Source organism: Dipodomys spectabilis, unplaced genomic scaffold, assembly GCF_019054845.1.
Source record: "Dipodomys spectabilis isolate Male_0828 unplaced genomic scaffold, ASM1905484v1 ptg000026l, whole genome shotgun sequence".
Classification (NCBI taxonomy): Eukaryota; Metazoa; Chordata; class Mammalia; order Rodentia; family Heteromyidae; genus Dipodomys; species Dipodomys spectabilis.
The window spans coordinates 5,957,823-5,975,939 of record NW_024870703.1 but is presented as its reverse complement, the minus strand read 5'-3'; the positions used below and the strand labels follow the sequence as shown (position 1 = coordinate 5,975,939).

Genomic DNA, 18,117 nt, shown 5'->3' with positions numbered 1-18,117 from the left:
AAATTTGTAAATCAGATGGCATTTTAAATGCATTAGGAGCTGACTTGCTGCAGAAATATATCCTGTGTGGAGTTTTTAGAAAGAAGGGAAAGATGCTTCTAACAAAAGCATTGCTATCTCCTGGCCTATAATGCCAAGGACTAGAGTTTGGACATTAGATTTTTGTAGATCAGTTTTGTATAACCACTAAATAGATCTGATTTTTAATGATCATTTTTATTTTATTACTTGTAAAAATGGGTATTTCTAAATATAGCAAAAGTAGAAAGGGAACATCAGAAGCACCAATAATTGTATACATAACGTAATGGTTGCTGTGATTCGTGTGTGTGTGTGTATGTGTGTACCTGTGAGAAGTAGGTCAGGTTAACAAGGCCCCAAAAGTGGAGGGTATTATACTCTCTAAACCCAGAAAATAGTCAATGACAGAGACTTTTTGAAACAACCACCACCACTAAAAAGGAAACAGAATGTCTTGCAAGGAGGGGGTGGTAGCATAGAAGTACACAGCTTGCCTAGGAACTACAAGGCCCTGAGTTCCCTTCCTACCACTGAAAAAAAGAGGAGTAGGGCAAAGGAAATCCAGATGGGCTGGAGGCCAGAAAGTAAATGCTTTCCCTGGGTCATCTAAGACTGTGTTAGAAGACTAGGGCACAGTCAATGACCACCTCTTCACCTGGAGGCTGCTGCTCTCTGTATATACCTGGTGATTTGGTTGGTCCCCAGTGTCACCTTTTACCTCCTTCAGTTTAGGGTTTTCTCCCTTCTACTTCACTGAGCAAACACGCTATCCCTGCATTAAGCAGCTGTTTGGGCCATGCATGTGACCCTCCATTGAAGGAGACTCTTGGGAAAGTAGCTTCTTCCCTGAGGCTCACACTACTTGGGTAGGAAGTCAGGCATGGCCCATGCACGAAGTGTTTGGGGACACAGACCCTTTCTGGTATGTTATTAGCTGAACAGTGCGCAGATCCTAGGACACTGGCAAGAAAGGTGAGCTTGTCCATTTTGTCCTCGGGGAAGCCATAAGCAGCTCCACTCTTCCCATATTGAGAGCTATTTGGCTGAGAGCTTTGGGATTCCTAGGGAGTTCAAGTTGTTCCTCAGAGCAGGAGGAAGTGGAACATTGGGCTGCTCCCTTATTCTCTTAATAGTTGTGTTAACAGGAGCCCATTACTTGTACTCTCCATTCTTTAGTTTACCTACTTGTTAAATGGACTTAATAGTTGTATTACTTTGTACTCTCCATTCCTTAGTTTACCTACTTGTTAAATGGGTCATAGTGCCCTTCACGTAGTTTTGTGGTAAGGATTCAGTGAGCTACTATACATACTACTTGTAGTACCAGTCAGAGGAAGCTTTTGCAGCCTGTTGGCCATTGCCACTGTCTTCTTAGCTGAGGCAGCCATTAAAAGATATCATAGACTGAACACTCACTATTTATTTCTCACAGTTTGAGAACCTGGAAGCCTGAGCTCCAGGAACCAGTATGGCGGGGGTCTGGTGAGGATCCTCTTTTTTTGTTGTTGTTGTTGGTTATGGGGCCTGATCTCTGGGCCTGGGTACTGTCCCTCAGCTCTTCAGCTCAAGGCTAGCACTCTATCACTTGAGCCACAGCACCACTTCTGGCTTTTTCTGCTTGTGGTGCTGAGGAATCAAACCCAGGGCCTCATGCATGCAAGGCAAGCATTCTACCCCTGAGCCACCTTCCCAGCCCCTCCTCTTTCTACCACGATGTGCTCCTGACAGAAAGCATATTCATGTGTCTTCCTCTTATAGGGACTTGTAGACTATCATGGGTGGGAGGCAAGAGTATACCCTCATGACCCCATCTAATGGCCACCTGAAAGGTCCATTTCCAAATATCACACTGGGGCTTAGCATAGCACCTGAGAGAGGGTGGCATGGGTAATTAGTTAACATTCATCATCATCATCAGTATTTTCATGGTCATCTATTATTTCCTCTTGCAAGAAGTGCTTAGGCTTAGTGCATTCTCACAGTGGAGGGGAGGAAAAAATAAGGTCTTTTGATCTCAACTGTGGTGGTAGGTCTTGAACCTTTGGGAAGCTATCTGCTTTTATGGTGCTACATTGCCTTCTCTTTTTGGCCTTGGAAGAAGAATTGATTGTTTCCAGTCTGAGTATGAGGGAGAGGGAAGAAGTAGAGGGTTTTAGTTTTAGGCAGCTACTTCTAAGTTAAGCATCAGGTGAGCAAGTACTCACAGCACGGACTCCTCTCTACTGTTCATGTGGTCAGCAATATAGCCCCAGGTTACTGAGTGAGGTGTCCATGGTTGTGCTAAGTTGTGCTAAGATTTGAACCTTAAGTCTTTTGACCCTTAGGCTTTGGAGGGTGAGGGTGGGGCCCAGGGAGAGCTGAACTGGGAGCAGAATCCAAATGGAATAGACTCTAAGGACACAGATGGGACAAAGTAGGAAGAACTGCATTCTGGGTCTGAATGCAGAAGCAGTGCTTCTGTCTGAACCCTCCAGAAGCATGAAGGCTGGCCCCCCCACCCTGCCTACCTCTGCTTATCGAGGGATAGGGTATTCCTTCAGCAAGAGGGGATTGTTAAGCTGAAGTAACACATACTGTTTTCTTCTCTCCAGCCCCTAAAGACAATGAAGAACGTGTGTTCAGGGAGCGTATGCGCCCCAGGAAGCGGCAGGGGGCTGTCAGACGCAGAGTTCACCAGGTCAATGGCCACAAGTTCATGGCCACCTATCTTCGGCAACCTACCTACTGCTCCCACTGCAGAGATTTCATCTGGTAAGCTCCTCCTTCTGGGAACCACATCTAGAATGTCACAAATGTCAGAAATGACGAGGGGACTAAATGGATGACCTCTAGCTGGGACAGGGGTGAGAAAGCAGGGATGGAGTTGGAGATGATAAATTTCATTTAAAAATGTTGATTTCAGGGCTGGGAAGGTGGCTCAGTGGTAGAGCGCTTGCCTTGCATGCCTGAGGGCCTGGGTTCGATTCCTCAGCACCACATAAGCAAAAAGAAAAAAGCCAGAAGTGGCACTGTGGCTCAAGTGGTAGAGCGCTAGCCTTGAGCTGAAGAGCTGAGGGACAGCGCCCAGGCCCAGAGTTCAGGCCCCACAACCAGACCCCCCCCCCAAAAAAAAATGTTGATTTCAATAAAAGAGGAAGATTTCTCACAAAAGTTAATAATGGATGAAGAAATTATTTTCTCCTAGACACAATCATTGTATTTTAATTTGAAATGATGGAAGGATTTCTCTAATAAAAGTCTTAAGTGTGCTGTATATTGAGTACGATCTTTGGAGGATGGCTCCATAGTATAATTTTCACATTATTTTAGAACTCTAAGTTTCAAGGTTAAGAGATAGTTAGGACTCAGTAAAGAAAGAATATTACCTTCCTTGAATCTCAGCATAATACAAAGCTGACATAAAGCCTTGAAGAATTTGATAATGACTGTAAAAGTTTTCTTTAATTAAACAGGTGATAGAAGACTTAAGGTTCAAGTATGTTGTATAGGTTTAATTAAATAGGTTATAGGTTTCTCAGATCTCAAACTTTCACTGGAATTGGTTTCAGAAAAAAATGAATTTCACTTCATATTTTGGGGAAAAAATGCAAGTAACAAGTTGGCTCATGCCTGCAATCCTACCTACTCAGGAGGCTGAGATCTGATGATTATAGTTTGAAGCCAACCTGGGCAGGAAAGTCTGAGACTCTTACCTCCAATTACCCACCAAAGATCTAGAAGTGGGGTTGCGGCTCAAGTGATAGAGTACTAGAGAAAACAACAACAACAGCCAAAAACCTAAGGTACAGTGCTCAAGGCCTGAATTCAAGCCTCAGTACAGCACAAAAAGAAAATTAAAAATATAATAAAAGCAAGTGACACTGATGTGTTTTATTTCCAATTACTGAAGAGATTTTTTGAGAGTTTTTTTTTGTGTTACATATATGGTGCAGATTCCTGGTGACTTGATACTTCATATTTACATAGTTCAGACTTTAGAACTAATAATGACATGGTGATGGTATTTTTAAAAAATGGAATCCTTTTAAAGATACAAGCTAAATTATTTGCCATGAACTTTGATGTATGAGATTTATTATACAATAATCCTAAAAGAAGAGAATGCTCTGAGTAGGGATGAAATAGGTATAGGCCATATGATGAAGGTTGAAGCTTTGTGTTGGGTACAAAGGGCCCATTATATTTGCCACTCTAATATGTACCATAATGAAGTAAAAAGAAAAAAGATGAGCCTATTTTCTAGTGTCTGTGACACAGTTCTCAGTAAATGTTCTAACTATGCTATGGCCAAATGAGGTCCCAAACATCAGCCACACCTGGAGTGATTAGGAAGTCTACCTGGAGGGATGCCATTTCTCTTTCCATGATGATTGGAATTTTGTTAGAATGAGGTCATAGGCCTTTTGTGTGATGGAGGAGGATACAAACACTGGTGCTGGAGTTGGAGGAAGGACTTTAATGAATATCATGCTGGGTCCTGTCTTAGGCACAAAAAGTGTCTAATTAAATTTTCCCACTGTATTATGTACTATTAACCATGTTTTACTAACAGGGCTGACATTCAGCTTTGCTGAATGAAATAACAGAGGAACTAATCTGGTATCCTCTTGCTGGGAAATGGCAGAGACACAATTTCACCCCAGGTTAACCTGCTGTAAAGCTTATGATTTTCCTGACATCCAACCAGTCTTTCTGGCAATTAGTCTGAGCTCCTTGGGTCTGATGTAGACAATGGTTGACACACTTGGTTTTTAACTGGGAGAGCTAGTAAGGCCATGTTTTGGTCTGAACCCAGCCAGAGCAAGAGCACCAAGGACCTCTGGATTCCTGAGGTATCTAGGAGTTGCTTGTCCTAGGTGCTACAAAAACAAAGTGCTAAGGTTGGCATGGATATCTGAAGTGATACAGCTCAGGGAAAACCTAACAGAGGCAGAAAAACCTTACTTCCAGCCATTGGTACTTCTCATTCCATCTCCCTTCCAAAACTACATTTTGGTCATGAATTAAGGAGTCGATTGTACAGTCTGAATCTCTTCTATCCCATGGAGGAACACTCTCTCACTGTAGGTTCTGGGGTGTGGCTGGAATGACTCCAGGCCTTCCTGTTGGACTGGAGACTGAAGTACAATAGGACTGATACAGTCTTGGATCCAACAGGGGAGAGCGAGTGAGGCCAAGTATCAGTATGAACCTCCCTAAGGGTCACTTGAATTGACCAATACACTGAGGACAAGGTTGGTCTGTTTCCCTCCAGATAATTCACTGTAACCATGGAAAGAACTCTGATATTTCCTGTTCCCCAAAATGGTTTGAAGCCTTTGCCCTGAATATAGACTACCTGTAGCCTTAGATAGTCTCTGGGATGCTCAGGGAATATGTTTTCAGCCTAAGTCTTCTCTACCATCAGAACACCTTCAAGAGTGTGATCTGGTGCTGGGAGATGAAGAATGCTCATTTTATCTAGGTGGAGATGGATATTGACCTGCCCAAGGCCTGATCAGAGTAGGCAAGGCCATTTATAGCTTGACAGATCACTGCCTTCATTGGCATGACTATCTAGCTGTACATGAAACCAAACCCCAGTGCTGGCCAGACCATGCATCTGCTCCAAGTTCAGGCCATACTCTGTGGCCTATGGGGATACATGAAGTTACGTTGCAAGTGGCAGTAAGTCACATTGTTCAGCAGACTTTTTAGTTCCCAGCACAACCTGGGTAGTGGCCAGAATATGTGTGTGTGTGTGTGTGTGTGTGTGTGTGTGTGTGTATTTAGTAAAGTTTTATTGCCTTAAAGGATTGTGTTCTTTTTTTCAGGGGTGTCATAGGAAAACAGGGATACCAATGTCAAGGTAAGAGATATTTAGTGAATTAAGTCTTTGGAGGACCACAGAAAGGTTCAAATCACGATTGCTTGTGGGAAGTGTGGGCTATGTTGGATGACACCTATAGGTTCTGTGTGCTTTACATGCAAGAAGTGGTACCCTGCTTGCTTTGTCCCTGCCCAGCCATTATTCCCATGTGTACATACGTGGGATATCTAGTAGATACCCGCTACCTCCCTGTGTCCCAGCAAAGCCCACAGAAACACACACACACACACACACACACACACAGCATTTTTGTGGCAGTGGTAGCAGGTAGTACTTCCATGTTCCTAGTGAGGCATGACACTTCAGTTAGAGCTCCCTTGGGGCCCTGTGTTGGGTCATCTTCCTCCTCTCTCATACTTCTTAAAGGAGATCCCTTGCTTGCTTGTTTCGGTCAGGGTCACTAAGTGGTCCTTTTGTTTTGTTTTGTTTAACCTCTACTATGGAATCATTAACTCTTAAAAATTTAAAGCTCACTTGAAGGTATTTCAAGTTGTTTGGCTACAATGCAAGGTTAGATTATACAGAACTGGAGGGTAAAATTTTAATATGGCCATATTTAGGCTTTCTTGGGGGTGAGGAGTCACCTCAATCTTCTGACCAACACCCTCTAAGTTGGGCCTTTCCTTCAAGGGAACCTGTGATGGTCTGTTAGAGGTCACTGTGTCTCTGGTGATGTACATGAGCAAAACAGAGTTACCCCTTCAACCACCACTGGCCCACATTTCCCATAGCCCTCCAGATAGAACTAATGGCCATGTCTTGTACATATTGAAGTCAACAGCATTGTTAAAAGTTTGGCATGTGCTGGCACAACCAGATATTTCCAAAAGTCTTAGAGTGTCTGTGCCACCTGCTGCAGCTCTCTCTCACATCCACCACCCTGATTCTTAGTGGAGTATGGGATATCACACAATACCTTCAATAGAGAAGTCTCCGTGGGATGGCCCATCATGGCAGATACTACAGCAGGAAAGCTTTTTGGTTTTCTCAGAGGACATTGCAATGCCTGTAGACATCAATATTTCTTTTCACTTGGGTTCTGGTGGCGAAGTGTTTTGGGAATGCTAATTTAGGGGTATTACATTAAGGCTCCTCTGGGGTCTCCACCAAGACCTGATCAGATCTTGGAAATTTTCTCCCTCCACTTGTCACTCAGCTTTCCCATTGTTTTGCCCTTTGCAGTCTGCACTTGCGTGGTCCACAAGCGATGCCATGAGCTCATCATTACGAAGTGTGCTGGGCTAAAGAAACAGGAAACCCCCGATGAGGTAAATATTTACAACACTGGAGCTCTGAGCTTTCTTCCCTGCCAGCCTCTCCCTTTGCTGCTTCCAATGTGATCCTGAGAAAATCTTATCTCTCCCTATCCTCGCCATAGTCTTCATTGTGTTGATCAGAAGTGAAGGAGTTTCCATGGCCTTCTGGCATGACATGCGATCTATGGAATGAGTGAGGTTCCAGGTTTTATCTCTGGATATTATCCCAAGAGGAATCACAAGGAAAATATGAATTCTTATTTCAATATCTCCTAAGAACCCTTAAGTAACTAAATAATGAGTCCATAGTTTCTCCCACATAGGTAATAAACAGAGATAGAAGCATAGCATACAAAAAGGAGCCTTGTTTTTAGTAGGGAAATAGAGAGGAATGAGCAATTCAAAGAATATTTAGGAGGCAAAAGTAACTTCCATGATAATAATAGTAATAGTAGTCACCATTCATTATGGGTTGTCTACTTTATGATGCAAAGACCACAGCACTTTAACATATGTCATTTAATCCTTAACTTTGCTGAGGTAGGTAGTCTTTATTATCTTCATCTTAGAACAGAATCTAGAAGCCCAGAAGAGTCAGAGGACTTGTTCTAAGTCACGTTCAGATCCCTGAGGTCTGTGCTAATGCCTTTGACTGCTGCATTATATTGGCTCTTAAATTTAGAAACCTTGGGTGTGTGTGGGAGAGATGGAGGACTACAGTGGAAGAGATGACGTTGATCAAGATGCATTCTACTCAGAAGTTGATGTGTTGAACTGAAACTCCTTTGCATAACTACTTAAAGATAAATAAATTTAGAAACAAACATCAGAAGGAATGTTTAGGGATAAGGAAGCTTGACAACTCAGCATGGGAGCCATTTTCCCCCACTGAGCAATCAGAAGAATGATAGTATTTTTAACAGACTGAGAAACTTTTCTGAGGGAGAGGGCAGGTATGCCTCTGGGTGCAGGCGCTATTTATATCCCTAGCAGGTGACTTCAGGGGTATACTTTTAATTCTAGGTGAAATAAATGTAATCACTAGGCTACTTAGAATCAGAGTCCAAGAGAAAGGCAGAAAAGAAGTCACCCTGAGAAGGCTTGGAATCCCTGGGTCTAGTACAGGCTTATAATTTGGCTTTCTGAAGAAGTAGCTGATGGAGGCCTTCTACCCACTTCTTAAAAAAAAAATAATTTGGGGGGCTGGGAAGGTGGCTCAGTGGTAGAGCGCTTGCCTTGCATGCCTGAGGCCCTGAGTTCGATTCCTCAGCACCACATAAGCAAAAAAAAGAAAAAAAAGCCAGAAGTGGTGCTGTGGCTCAAGTGGTGGAGCGCTAGCCTTGAGCTGAAGAGCTGAGGGAAAGTGCCCAGGCCCAGAGTTCGGGCCCCACGACCGGACCCAAAAAAAAAATAATAATAATTTGGCTAAGTAATACCTTTGTATCCAAGACATTTCTCCTCCTGTATCTCCTTTTGCTTTCCTACCATCTCTGGAAAGCAGCAAACACAACAAGGCATAAATGGAGTCTTCCATGCTCCTAAAGGGCAAACTGAGTCTTGAGCTCTACAATCATTTGCCAAGTTTTTTGTTATGCTTACAAGTACAAGCTAAAAGTTTGGGTCTCCTAATATTTGGCCTAACAGTATAACCCTTAATACATTGTTCTCCTTATTACTTTTACAAGAAAATGGAAGAAGAGGTGGCTTCCTTGCTGTTAACTTCTTATGATAACCTCCTCCATTGGGTACTTCCTATATGACAGGCCTTGTTGCCATATCCCATGGGAGCAAAGAACACACCAGTCCTGTCCTCAAGGACATCTGGAATCTCAGTCTCATCATCTGGAACCTCTGTAGGTTTCTAAAGCTCTTCCTCACTTTCCAGGAAGGGAGGTCCCATAAGACTTCATGCCATTGTTGGGCTAGAAGGGTGAGCTTTGAAATATACTGCGTTCACTTAATCTGTGACCAAATGCTTCCTTCTGTCCTTCTGGAATATTGAACAGTGGAAAGTCTCCAATAAGATGTTCCCAAATTTACCATGTGTCCCAAGGGACACACTTCCAGGGACTCAGAAAATGTGTGTGGGGGGGGAGGAGCACCCCAGGTTTCTTGGTAGGGTGGAGTAGATTGCCCATCATCCTGACATATACACCACTACCTCATGCTTCCTGAGGTCAGTTTCCTTTAGTGTCAGTGTGTCTGATTTGTTGCAGTGTTGGGTGTGCCTTTTTGCTGGGTGCTGTCCGACTTAGGACTGACCTCTGTGTGTTTATTCCTCTGAATAACCATTTTTGGTGTGATGTATGTGCATGCACATACACACACACACACACACACACACACACACACACACACAGACATACAGTACATGCATATGTACTACAAACACATGAAACCCTGGTGGCCTCTAAGGCACTCCCCGCCCCCCATCTAAAACTACTTTGCTCTGTATAGCAACTCTGGATTATACTGTGAGACTCTGTCACAACTAAACAAACAAAAGAGGTATTCTGCTGATAGGATCTTTGGATTTTTCTCAGCACCAGCACTTGTCCAGCCCCTTGCCCTGTCTGTCTCTACATGCGTTAGTACTTAGGGCCACACTCCTGCACTTGTAAGTGTGATAAGCAAGCCAGAAATGCTCCATCTTCCTTTGTGTCTCTTCCTTTCATTCTTTCAATGCTCATTCTCTATTCCTTCTGTGCTCTCCATGAGTCTGGCTCCTCCCTTTGGGTTGGTCTTCCACAGTAGGGGAGTGTATGTACAGATTTGTCCACTTACATGTGTGTGGCCTTTTTGTTTGCTTCTTTGTCTGCTCGATTGTATTTTCTCATGTGTGCTCCTCCTCCTGTCACTGCTCCTTGATAACTGAGAGACCCCAGTGGTCTCAAATGAGGGCCTTATTGCTCTTTCCAGCCCTGTAGAGATAGCCTGGTCACCCACGACAGCTTCCCCACCTCTTTCCTTAAGCTGACGTGCATATTCTTATGGGGATATCCTGGGATGCCATCTTCTGATTGGACTTGAGACAGAGTGGGCACAGGACTTGGTCTCACTCATCTTGAGGGGTCAAGAAGACAAGTGGGAGGTTGACAGGTAGCAATAGAGGAGTCACAAATGAGTGCACCTAAGCTAGGAACCTAAGGTGGCCCTGCTCAACTATTTTCAGTAAGTCCAGATATCTTGTACCCAGCCAGAAATTTAATTGTTAAGCCACTGCATCTCAAGCAAGTGATACTAGCATCCTGTTCCCGTGTCCTTAGTAGCCACCACTCCATTAGCCATCTCCATCTGAATTATTGTGTGTAGTGTCTGAGAACCAGTCTCCTTACTGCATTGGGTTCACATCTTCTTTGCGCTGCTAAAAGCCTTTCTACCCAGGCAAGGCCTCTGTGCACAAAGCAGCATTGAAGGCACTTGGTGACCTCTCCTGGCCGGCTCTAGGATGAGGTATGCATTGCAGACTATGCTGCAGTTACAGAAAAGCCTGAGGTACCAGAGGGGAGCAGCCTGGCCTTGCCAATCAGCCCATGTCACAGGCAATGATGGGGGTGGGGTGGGGTGAAGGCTGGGCAGGAAGGACCTTCTCTCTGTTCTGTCTCTCAGGGAAGCTCTCAGAGCTCAGCAGACCGTGCTTTCTAGGGTAGTCCTGTTTGGTTCCCATAGCTAAGCCTAAGTTCTGGCCTTGGATCCAGCTAAGTCAGCTGGATGCTGACCTCGTGTTTTATTGTCACTGCAGGTGGGCTCACAGCGGTTCAGCGTCAACATGCCCCACAAATTTGGGATCCACAACTACAAGGTCCCCACCTTCTGCGATCACTGTGGGTCCTTGCTCTGGGGCCTCTTGCGGCAGGGTTTGCAGTGTAAAGGTGAGTTTTCTTCCTGCCCCTCTTACCCACATGCCTACCTGCTCTGTTTTGTCTCATCTTTACAAAATCTCTTCAATTCTGTTCGGTTAGCTTAGAAAGTAAGCTCAGTTTTGACTGGAGTTCAAACCCTTGATCCTACTTGTGCACCTGTTAAGACCTCTCTGTAGAAATCCATCATGACTGTGTGCACAGAAACTTGGAAGAACAAGCAAGCATGCCCATGCCTCTTTAGATAGCAGACAAATTAGAGAGACAAAAGGAGCCTACACAAGTACAGAGTCAGGTACTGGTGGCTCATGCCAATAGACCTAGCCAGTCAGGAGACTGGGATCTAAGGATCATGGTTCGAAGCCACCCTGGGCAGAAAAGTTTATAAAACTCTTAACCTTCAATAAACTATTCAGAAAAAGCAGGAAGTAGTGCTGTGGCTCAAGTGATAGAGCACTAGCCTTGAGTGAAAAGAAGCTCAACGACAGTGCCCAGGCCCTGAGTTCAAGCCTCAGGACAGTGACACAAAAAGTATAGATAGAATGTATATCCTGAAAAATTAAGAACAGTGAGGGAAGGGTTGGGTAGGGGAAGGATGGGTGAGAATTTTGAAAGGGGTAACATTGATCAAGATATATTCATGAACTGCTTTGTTAAGTAGCAACTCCTATGTACAACTACTTAAAGATAATAATTTTTTTTGGAGGGGGGTCTGGTCGTGGGGCCTGGGCACTGTCCCTCAGCTCTTCAGCTCAACACTAGCGCTCTACCACTTGAGCCATAGCACCACTTCCGGCTTTTTTCTTTTTTTCTTATGTGGTGCTGGGGAATCAAACCCAGGGCCTCAGGCATGCAAGGCAAGCGCTCTACCATTGAGCCACCTTCCCAGCCCCACAAGATAATAATTTTTAAAAGTATAGATAGACAATGGGATCTGGGACTCCAGTGGTAGAGCATCTACCTAAACTGTGTGAGGTCCTGAGTTCAAATCCTAGTACTACAAAAAAATTAAAAAGGAGTCATTTATTGGACAATGACTAGATCCAGCTGTGATTATAGTGAACATTCACTGAGACAGGGAATGCACCAGGAACGATGAAGCTGGGGGCAAAATGGTGAAATCAAGTTTCCTCCTTTTGGGGATTATGTTAACTTGAGCTGCCTGCAGAACTGACAGGGAATGGGCCCTCTGTGGGTAGTTGTCACTAGCCTGGAAGAGAGGGCTAAAGTGAACATTTAAATTTGCATTTGGCAGTGTCTAAGTAGCAGTGTCTAAGTAGCTGTGGAATAGATGTCCCCCTCTAAGTAAGTGAAATGACTATGAAGGAGTAGAAAATGACACCTTGGGGCAGGACTAGAGATTACTGTCATCCAAGGATGCACCTTGCAAATGCAAGGAGAAAGAAGGATCCTGAGGGGAAGAGTGGTAAAGAGCAGCATTATAGAAACAAAAAGTACCAAGTATTTAAAGAAAATGGAAAAGGAAGCAGCAGTGAGTGTTGTCAAAGGTTCCCTCGAGGTCATCTAAGCAAAGACATGAGACCCGAGACCTGGAGTTACCAGTGAGAAAGGCCCTGGTGTGACTTCTGCTGGAGCTGTGTTGGTATTGAAGCCAAGGGCAGCCGACTGAAGCGAGAATGGAGGGGCTTAGCATCATCTTATATGGTCATACGTACTTAGCTGTTGAGCTATTCTGCTCATCTGCTAAGATTATCCTAGATGTATACTAATTATGGCAAATAAAGGAAACCATGGGAGTATGTTTCTTTGGGTCTGGCTTACTTCATTTAATATGATTTTTTCCAAGTCTTTCCATTTCCTTACAAATGGGGAGGTGACATTCTTTCTGATGGAAGCTTTGTTGTTGTTGTTTTTAATGTACTATGTGATTTTTTTGTTTCTTTTGTATGTTCTTCCCCCTATGGTATATCCCCTGTTGTCACTGTATTTGATTTTGGTGCCCTGGTATTGTATATATGTTTATTTGAATTAGGGAAGGGAAGGGGGGCAACAGAATGGTGAGACAAAGGACAAGGGGGAACCAGTGCATCAGCGATATACACAAGACAATAGGTTGGAAATGATTTGTACAACTTGGGGGCAGGGGTGGAGGGTAGGGAAAGTAGCAGAAAATGAGGGAAGGGGTAATAAGTTTAATGAGAAATGTACTTGTTACCTTATTTATGTAACTGTAACCCCTCTGTACATCACCTTGACAATAAAAAAGTAAGAATGGAGGAGGCAATTTTTTTTTCTTTTGTCAGTTGTGGGGCTTGAACTCTGGGCCTGGGTGCTGTTCCTCAGCTCCAGCTCAAAGCTAATGCTCTACCACTTGACCACTGCGCCACTTCCGGTTTGCTAGTAGTTAATTGGAGATAAGAGTCTCACGGCCTTTCCTGCCTGGGCTGGCTTTGAACTGTGAGGCTTAGATCTCAGCCTCCTGAGGAGGTAGGATTAGAGGCGTGAGCCACTGGTACCAGCTGGCAGTGTGTGTGTGTGTGTGTGTGTATGTGTGTGTATGTGTGTGTTTAATGCTTCAGACAGTCAGGGAAAAGACAATAGGAAAGGAGCGTTCGAGGAGCCAGAAGAGAAAGGCACCATTGCTCACACCAGGGCAGATGTCACTAAGCCCTGGAGAGAAAGCAAGACATCCACCAACCAAACATGGAAGGAACATTGGAGACCAGGCTCAGGAGCAGGTGTTTTTTTCTGGTTTCAGGGACTGGAATGAGGTGGGTAGAGGGGAGGAGAGCCAGAGTAACCATTTACAGCTTTTAATCTGTTGAGGCTATGGCTCTGAGATTTCCTTTCTTTTCTGAAATGGGAGGTACTTGTTGAAGGTGGCAGAGAAATGGCAGTATGGGAGGGGGAGATGGGTGGCTGAGATAGGAAACAGGTGGTGTGCATACCAAAGATGATCCCAATTTGAGTCAGGAGATGGCTGTATAGCCACATCTGGGATTCCATGTGACCTTCCTAGCATCTTCAAAGTGGTCAAGGAAGCCACCCCAGACTCTCTCTGTACTAGTCTTCCTAGCATGCTAGAACAAACGAGGGCCTGTGTGAAAACCTTTGGCAGTAGGTGAGATGAGAACAAGAGAGGGAGAAGAAATGAATGGGGTGGGGATTTCAAATGATTTTAGCAGAGGAGTGATGGCATTTCTAGAAAGATAACTGTGGTTGCCAGGAAGTGGGGGCCGCTTTGGATAGAACTCTGATGAGGCAATGTCTGGTTTTTAATAAAAAAAAAAAACAATTAATTAATGTCTATCTAGGGAATCTAAGTGAATATCCTGTCATCTCATAGATAGTGAACTTTAAGAAAACAGCCCCCCGTCCCCAGATGCCACTGCTAAGCCTGGATCCCTGGCTTGTCCTGAAGATGGCAGGGCCTGGGGTTGGTGTCTTCAGTTCTTATCAGCAGAAAATGTCCCTGTGCCCACTTGAACAAAGGAGAGGCTAGATGTGTGTTCATGGGAGTCTTAGGGAACACAAGGGGTATCAGGCTAGGAGGTAAAGGCTGTTCAGAATTCAAGGTCCCTGGGGCTGGGAACATGGCTCAGGGGGAGAGTGCTTGCCTAGTATGCATGATGCCCTGGGTTCAATTCCTCAGTACCATTTTATATAGAAAAGGACAGAAATGGTGCTGTGGCTCCAGTGGTAGAGTGCTAGCCTTGAGCAAAAGAAGCTCAGGGACAATGCTCAGGCACTGAGTTCAAGTCTCAGAAAAAAAAACTCAAGGAAAGTCAAGTTCCCCAGTAAGAAATCACACACCTTCCCTCTCTTCTTCCTCTGTGGGCGTGGCCATTACCTCCACGTTACTGTCCTCATCCTGTTGCTCTTCTCTGTCTCTTGCTTTTTAAAGAACTTTATTTTTTTTAGAGTGACTTTGGAGCCACAGAAAAGCTGAGAAAATATGCTTCACATCCCCCACCAGAGAGATGTGTCTGTTAGCATGGTACAAGGACACATCACTTAAGCCCAGGGTTTAAAAGTAGGATGTTGCACATTCTGTGTGTTTGGATGAATGTAGAATTACACATACCTGCCATTATACCATTATACTTACAGAGTAGTTTGCCCTACACACCTTTATTTATTCTTTTGGTGGTACTGGAGTTTGAACTCAGTGCCTCTCAGGTAGTGGTCAATTTAGCCATGTCCTCAGCCTTTTTGCTTTAGTTATTATTCAGATAGGGTCTCACTTTTTTTTGCCTTGACTGGTCTTGGACCACAATCCTCTTACTATGCCTCCCCTAGTGGGGATTACAGGTGTGCTCTATCATGCTCAACCTCCTCTTTCTACTTTCTCTTTCCATTCTTATCTGACCTAATTCTTCTTGGCTCAGTGGCCCCCTTACCCTATGGAGAGGCAGAATGACCAGAAAAAGCCAGCATGCCTGATTTTGTCCAGCTCTAAGCCCAAGTTGCTGTTTTGATTATAATTTACACATCAAGACATAGCTTCCCGTGCAGGGTTTTGGTAGGAGCCTGATCCTATGTCCCTTGTTTGGAGGCCCAGCTAGGTTTTCTCCAGTACTCAAGCCCTGCACCCTGCTGCTGGCTGTGGATCAGTCATCTGGCCTACTGCTTGTGGCTTCAGCTTTAGTACCAGTCCTGTGCTGGGAGGACAGTTTTCAGTGTTTCTTGCCAAAACAGGTGTCTCAAGAACTGAGTCTGGAAGGATACATCCATGAGATGATCCTGGATGGTCATATTCCCCCTTCAACCAAAACTTGTTTGAAGCATATAGGTTCAAGAATGATATATTTCCTCTTTCAGGATGGATGTCTTTATCAGCCAGGTAGAGGAAGCACAATTGCAATCACACAGTGATACTTCTGAGGCATGTGTTGTTAGGAGACTTACTGTCTGGACAAACATCACTGGGTATACTGACACCAACCAAGAAGGCCATGATGTGACCAGGTGACAGATCTTCCACTTCCATCATGGCGTATGTGATGTGAAGTTGCTGGTGGTGGGGAAACATTGCTATGGGTTATATAACCAGGCTCCCAGGAAATGGAGAACTGGAGCATTGGCAACATGCATCAGTCTGTAGAACTATGGAGGGACCTTTCCCTGCCTCTGCCATAGAGGGGTCAGGCCCTTGAAATGCTCATACAATTGTTGGGCCACTGAGCTCATCCACCAAGGACTGAGGCACATTGTCATGCAGAAATTTTTTTCTGTGTGTGCAGTTCCAGGGCTGCAGAGTCCCAAGCTCTTAGGCTCCTTCCTGGTCTGTCTGAGCACCCAGGCCCTCGCTAACAGGACAGAAGTTGGCTTCTAAGCTGCAGATGTGGACCTCACAGTCCTGCAGCATTTGAACCCTTTTTATTCTTGACTCTGCCATGGCTGCCTTTTCCAGCCTCAAGCTTTGCCTGCCTAGTAGACCTTTCTGACCCCCTTTCTCACTGTATTTTATTTCTCAGCTAACTCTTAAATTCTGTCCCCTATAGAGAGAAAAGTGCCAGTACTTTTTCCCTGTAAAGAAGACAAGGCGTCTTCAAAGGGGGACATGGCCTGGCCCCTCCCTGTGCCTCTTCTGTCCATGTGCCCATGCGATGTCTCAGCACAGCCACCTTGAAGTCGTCATACACAGAGTTTAACAGAGAAGCCAGGCTCCTTACACAGCTTGTCGTCTGCAGGAGCCCTGGGGTTTCTCAGCCCTGTCTAAGGTGGGCTCTCTGGCCATATCCCAGCTCTTCACTGAAACAGGAGGGATGTGTGCTCTGGGAAGGCCTGACCTGGAAACTCTTTCCTGATGCCTTCCCTCTATCTAAGACCCATCTTAATAACTGCTCTGATCCCAGGCCACTTTCCTGAACCAAGACACTCGCTGTCAGGAAGTAATGAAGATCCACAGGACCCTGGGAGAGGCTGTGGCTTGTGGGGATCACCTGCTAGGAGCTGGGAGAGTTGTCCTTGTCCTAAGTTGGTCACTACCTTGCTGGGGGAACCCTTCCCCTTCCTCTGTTTGCTCTGTTGTCTTCAGAGGGCAGTAACAAAAGTCATAAAAATAGAGAGAACTAAATGGCATACCTTAGAAGGTGATTGTGTTGAGCCATAAAGAAGAAAGGAAAGAGTTGGGCATAGCAGCTCTCACCCATATTTCTAGCTCCCTGGTGGAGGAGGGATTGCCTAGGCAAACAAGTTCACAAGACACCTTCTCAATCAAGCCTGGGCACAGTTGCATATGCCAGTTATGCCACCTACAGGGAAGCATGATGGTAAAGTGATGGGCAAAGTGACCCGTGCCTGTCATTCCCAGTGACACAGGGAGACACAACTAAGAGACTCACAGTTCAGGCTGTCCTAGGTATAAACTGAGACTCGATCTCACGCAGTAAGACCAGTGAAAAATGAGCCGGAAGTGTGGCTCACGTAGAGTAACTGCCTAGAAGCACAAAGCTTTGAGTCCAATCTACAGTACAGAAAGGGAGGGGCGAAGAAAGGCCTCCCTATCTTTTCCTTCTCTTTCCATTAAAATTTTTTTGGATGTTTTAAAAATATACTGACAGGGCTGGGAAGGTAGCTCAGTGGTAGAGCGCTTGCCTTGCATGCATGAGGCCCTGGGTTCGATTCCTCAGCACCACATAAGCAGAAAGAAAAAAGCCGGAAGTGGCGCTGTGGCTCAAGTGGTAGAGCGCTAGCCTTGAGCTGAAGAGCTGAGGTACAGCGCCCAGGCCCAGAGTTCAGGCCCCATGACCGGACCCCCCCAAAAAGAAATAAATAAAATAAAAATATACTGAAAAAATGCAAAAAAAAAAATCCCAACCCATTTCATCACTTTTGAAAATCCAGTCCTTTATTACCTTGAAAAAATCAGTTACTTTTTCATAATTTCAACTTTGATTTGTACTTTTAGAATTAAAAAATATCAATACTGTATAAATGTACCCATACTGAAAAATAGACAAGAAGACTTAAAGGTTGGTAATGTTAAAGTCTTTAAAATATTCTCCTTGTACCCCACTCACAGTGGACATCTGATATGGCTTGTCCCCAGGGGACCATAGGGACACCTCTTTTCTTTTTTATGGTCAGTCTTTCTCCCAACCATACCAACTTTCTTACATAGGCACACACTTATCCTCTGGCTCTG

The 18,117-nt window shown here is 44.7% G+C and overlaps 1 protein-coding gene across 1 annotated transcript in view; it reads left to right on the top strand.

Moving 5' to 3' along the window:
* Prkce (protein kinase C epsilon) overlaps positions 1–18,117 on the top strand; it is a 506,608-nt gene that overhangs the window by 308,549 nt on the left and 179,942 nt on the right. Inside the window, exons 3-6 of the mRNA XM_042675470.1 lie at positions 2,613–2,772; positions 5,835–5,869; positions 7,073–7,158; positions 10,889–11,018. Of these exons, the coding sequence (XP_042531404.1) occupies positions 2,613–2,772; positions 5,835–5,869; positions 7,073–7,158; positions 10,889–11,018 (411 nt within the window). The remainder of the gene's footprint in view (positions 1–2,612; positions 2,773–5,834; positions 5,870–7,072; positions 7,159–10,888; positions 11,019–18,117) is intronic.